Source organism: Perkinsus marinus, assembly GCF_000006405.1.
Source record: "Perkinsus marinus ATCC 50983 genomic scaffold scf_1104296974260, whole genome shotgun sequence".
Lineage (NCBI taxonomy): Eukaryota > Perkinsozoa > Perkinsida > Perkinsidae > Perkinsus > Perkinsus marinus.
The window spans coordinates 1,695-6,802 of record NW_003201188.1 but is presented as its reverse complement, the minus strand read 5'-3'; the positions used below and the strand labels follow the sequence as shown (position 1 = coordinate 6,802).

At 43.9% G+C, this 5,108-nt stretch overlaps 2 protein-coding genes across 2 annotated transcripts in view; both read right to left on the bottom strand.

The window, feature by feature from the left end:
- Nucleotides 1–3,098: 3,098 nt before the first annotated feature.
- Nucleotides 3,099–4,387, bottom strand: Pmar_PMAR004407 (guanine nucleotide exchange factor p532, putative; the record flags this gene model as incomplete). Its single annotated transcript, XM_002765920.1, has 4 exons — nt 3,099–3,143; nt 3,460–3,583; nt 3,927–4,070; nt 4,254–4,387. The coding sequence occupies 4 exons, from the start codon at nt 4,385–4,387 to the stop codon at nt 3,099–3,101; spliced, it is 447 nt and encodes a 148-aa protein (XP_002765966.1).
- Nucleotides 4,388–4,934: 547 nt separating this feature from the next.
- Nucleotides 4,935–5,108, bottom strand: part of Pmar_PMAR004406 (hypothetical protein) — a gene marked incomplete at both ends in the record, with an annotated part of 313 nt that continues 139 nt past the window's right edge. Inside the window, 2 exons of the mRNA XM_002765919.1 lie at nt 4,935–5,006; nt 5,071–5,108. Coding sequence (XP_002765965.1) covers nt 4,935–5,006; nt 5,071–5,108 — 110 coding nt within the window. The remainder of the gene's footprint in view (nt 5,007–5,070) is intronic.

The following is a 5,108-nucleotide window of genomic DNA, read 5'->3' as shown; positions in this document are numbered from 1 at the left end:
GATGATCACATGTCTCCCAAAGGAGACCACATCAACTTCGATCAGGAGGAATGCTGGTACGGTTGTCGCCCTTATAGCGACATATGTCATATAGCGACGCTATATGACATATGTCGCTTGCTTGCTCCCGGAATTTTAAATGCCGGGTGTGCTAAGGCTATTTCCGTAAGGCAAGCTTGCTCTGATTTTTCCTGCCTTGACTCCAATAGGCTAGCCTTGCTCATCGGAGGGGACTCCAACAGCCACAATGAATCGTCTCGCAATAACTCACGGGGTGCAGGCTGCACCGTGCAGCACACCGTTACGGTGAGGAAAAGAAGAGGCCCTTCGACGATGAGGCCGAGGAGCTGTGGAAGAAGGTCAATTGGGAAGACTTCGTATGATACGAAGGCGGGACGATACCGCCGAGATATGGTTGAGGATACTCAGTAACGCGCCCGTGTGCAAGACGCTGTTAGTACTCCTGCCAAAGGAATTCTCTGGTATGCCCAGTTGAGTTGGCAACTCTCCTCATAGGGATGGCCAGTGATGAGTTTGAAGTGGCGTTTCACTTCATTCTGGAACTTAATGCCAATTTGGACTTGGAGAGATCAGTCTAATTCTCCAACAAAGAAATAGTCTACTTCAACTTGACGAAGTTCTATTGTGATGTACAAATTAATTCTTACTTGGTTTCCTCCTATGTCACAGTTCCCGTCGAGTTCTTGAGTGATACTCCTGTTGCTCCCTGTAAACGGTCTGTTCAGGCAAAGAAGACAAGATTCATGGGTTTCTGAATGTCTTCCTGCCATCGCATAGTCAAACCTGGAACCGGTTGTCCTTGTTGAGTTGCCGGGAACCTCTTCGGGTGAGAATACTTTTAACTCAACGCAGGATGAATGAACAATACCAACATTGATGTTGCAGGGAAGGAGATACGGTATCCCAGATACCAAAAGATAGTTGGGAAAGGAAATTCGTGAGATTGTAGTTAAAGAAGTCGCCTCCATTTCTGACTGAAAGGAGACCCTAAGTCGGGAAAAAAATTAGTAGTAAGTCGGGAACACCAGAATATGAGGAATATTTTGTGTCACAGCAACGTGAGATCATCCCACTGGAATGTCCCAAGGTACTACCTCAAAGGTAGCCTCGAACTTCAAGGCAGTAAGCGACAGATGAATCAAGTCTTCGACTGTACGGCGAATTCTGCACTTGGCCAACTCATTGGCGTTGATTCCTCACACATCGAGTCAATGTATGCGTGGGGAACCTCTAACAGTCTCCAAACTTGACCAGGTGAATGGGTACGCGTAAGTACTGTTCCCTGGAGATCCGATGAAGATATGCTTTTCAATCGCCTAGAATAGGATTTCCCTTCCATATCGATTGTTTATTGCCGTCTTCATCATATCACGAACCGTCCCACATCAATCATTAATTTGATCAGAAGAACTTCTTCTTGTCAGGGAACTGCTTGAGTTTGATGGCCAAACTGCCCTCCTGGAGAACTTTCTTATCACAGTGACAGGGGAGGCGAGATCAATCAGCCCTGTCAGCAGTTCAGAAGGAGCAAATTGTGATATAGCTCAGTCCGTAGCTTAGGGCCATGCCATTGAACCGTACATACTAACTCAACTCTTTATCCAGGGTGTACTAATCCACATTCTACCAACAAACCTGAGAGTTAATACGGAGGAGGAACAGTCAATTCTTCAACAATCACCTTCACAACTAATCGATTCAAATCGCCCTCTTACGACTAACCATATACATTTCTCATAGGTTTCACCATGAGCGCCCAAGGCCGATATCTTCCACCGAACCGAAGGCCTCGATCACCACGCGGATGAAGGTAAACCATACAGCCAGGTTCCAACGGTACGAAAGTCGAGCCTTGGAAGGGATGGGCCTCGAGATCGTCTGGTAAATACTCTGACTCGGAAGCTTTGGCATCTCCTCTAAGGATTTCCTCTGAGAAAAAGGACCATGTGTGTGACTAACATACGCGTCAGTAATATATGTTTTCCATTTCCAAGTGTTTTACTTGGAGACGAACACCTCTCACTAATATTCTCTCCTAAGAACAAAACATTCCTTTCAAGTGACCCAGGATCTTCACCCTCGAAAACGTGTTCGGGGACTTCGAGACCTCACATCCCACTCCCGAAAGAAATCCCGGAACGAAAAGTCATTGTTCGTTCAGGAACTTACTGTTCAAAATAGTATCAACGACGGAATTCTCGAGAATATACAACAACAATTTCACTCTGAACCTATCGGCACTATGTTGATCATTGATGAACGCTGTAAGCCTCCATACTAACTTGAGGGAATAGCTGCCGAAATCTCTACCCATCGACAGTGTCAGAGGAATATTTGTTCGCTTTGCTCAGCTTGGCTCGAGAGTTCCTTCACTAGAGGTTCACATGCGAATTCCTGTAGTGAATAGAGACCAGCAATGATTCCCCAAACCCTCCTCATAGTTTTCGAATTGTCATCGACACACATAGTTGACCATGTGCATTTTTTCTTACACTGTCCCATTTTAGAAGCAGTGAAGTAAAATTATAAATCGCCAATGTAACATCACTGATCCTTCCTCACCCCAAGTCGCATCATCCTCTTTTATTGGCATCAACCGCAACCACGTGGTTGTGGGGTCCGAATAAATCGATCCCTCTAAAACCTCAACCATTGGCGCTCGATACGGTTCATGTCCCCGACAGGCTCCCCCTGGAAACGGTGACGACATAAATAATATAACGAAGAAACATGACAGAATTTTCACGAGTTGATGCCAGCATTAGGATATATGTCTGGGTTCCTTAGCTGAGCTCTGAAGTTTCCTCACAAATTAGAGGTTCACATACGAATTCGGACTTTCGGACTTTCATTCGGAGGTTTCACCAACACATGTAGTTGATCATGTGCATATAAACACTTATATGCACTTCTATCTCGCCGAAATTCCTCGCAGTGAATTCATCACACAACAGAGTAAACAACGACTGAAACCTAAGTGGGAGTAACTTTTTGCGATGCGGCAACTTTTGCTGAAACGGTTATTCGATTTCAATCGTCTTTCATAAGCTCGCCAGGTCGCCTCGGTCAATATTGACTCATACGGCTAGGGCTACTGAATGGTCATTACCACACGCGATCGCCTGAATGAAGACACGAACAACTCAGAATTATATCATTATTATTTCGCCAAACCGATCGTAATACTCAAAGTGACGTTGTTACGCAAGTTAAAACATCGCGGTCTGATATAACGTCGCGAGCCGCGACAATTCCGGATGTAAATCCGGAATACAACTTTCCATGAACCAATCCGTAGTAAAGCTATCAACATGAGATGGAAATCACCTGGAGTGATCAAATACGGCATAAAACGAGAGAGAAGGATCCGAATTCCTCATCTATATTCATCTCAGTGATTTCAGCAACCCTACTGCTATACACACCCAGTCTTCTTACTGTCACTTTAAGTTTATTAGCTCCAAAGTATTCCACCACAACAGGAACAGGGCGATACGCAGCGATCGACTCAATATTGTCTCCTCTGCCCAATTGACCATCTCTTCCTCTTCCGAAAACATATCTGAGATTATATCTAAAATTCTTCACCGTAAGAAAAATAAAACTGCACATGATCAACTACATGTGTACGACGATTTCAATGTCGCGCGCCACAAAATTAAGTTTACCAATGAAAATACCCTCGAAATTTATTATATTTTTCATATTTCTGTACAGTGTGGATAAATATATACATGGGCGACTACATGTGAAGGTGATGATATAAAAATATAAATTCTTGCTGATTTCTAAACGCTTCTGTGAACTCCTGAGCTCAGCTGAGGAAAGCGCCCACATATTCCTCCAACACACTTGCTGTGATTTCGAAACATATACCGATACCGAGCATACGAGCTGGTCCTTACAAAACTCCTTTATCGTCGAGTGCCATAGTATGTCCACCACCCGCGGCAACATCGACGATCCTCTTTCCCTTCAATGCTTCCACCAACTTCGGCACGCCAACATCTGCCTTGTCCCCGTGTCCGAGATTGCCATCACGACCGTATCTATATCAACGATTAACAAACTCATTCTCTAACTGAAATTATAAACTATTATTAATCATAAACTTATATAAACTATCATTCAGTTCCCAGCCTCGGTAACGTGAACGGTTTCATATTACAGAACGTCAATCATATCAATTATAACACAACAGGTACTAACACGCATACCCCCGACATTCTTACCCCCAAGTGTAGAGCTCTCCCGCATCAGTAACTGCCGCAATATACGACCCTCCACACGCCGCTCTCACAATCCTTCTCTCATCCAATGGACCCCGAACTCGCAGGGCTGTAGACGAACGTAAACCTGAACGCATGTCAGTTTCAAAAAGTTACTATTTCTTATCACAACACATATTGACATTATATAATTTGTTCGCAGTTATACAGTTCTTACAATGTTCGCTACATTAACCGCTACAAGACTATGTCCGACTCAGTGTGAATGTCGGTTCATCAGATTGGGATGGCTTCCACCACCACACATGTTCAAAGAAATAATCATAAAATAATTAATTTCGGTCCATCGAAATGAACTAATAGCGCGAGAAAGGTGTTCATGACTAAGACAAATGCAGAGCCACTGCGACACGAGCCCAATAGATCAGCACATGTGGGCGTGGAAGGGATAGTCCTAAACCAAACTTAACGAGATTTTCTCCATATCTATGCGGCTTACACGCAAATCGAAAGGCTTGAAAAATATAAACTTCATACTGGTCATCAAGCCGATCCAATCACGTCGAATTTTAAATTTATACGTACGTCAAAAACACATTTCACTTTGCGAAAAAAAGCATATACATGTGATGTGCTCTTCACGTGGAGTATTACGCCACTTCGCGTAAAACGAGTGAAGCTCCATTATAATTTCTCAAAACTTTTAACATCTATAATACCCCCTATTCCGATACCCCACATCCCTACATCCATCCCCTACGCCCAACTGCCCATATTGATTCGATCCGAACGTATACAGCGCTCCATCAGAGGTTACTACTGCTGTAAAGTCTTGACCACACGATACCGATACCGCCT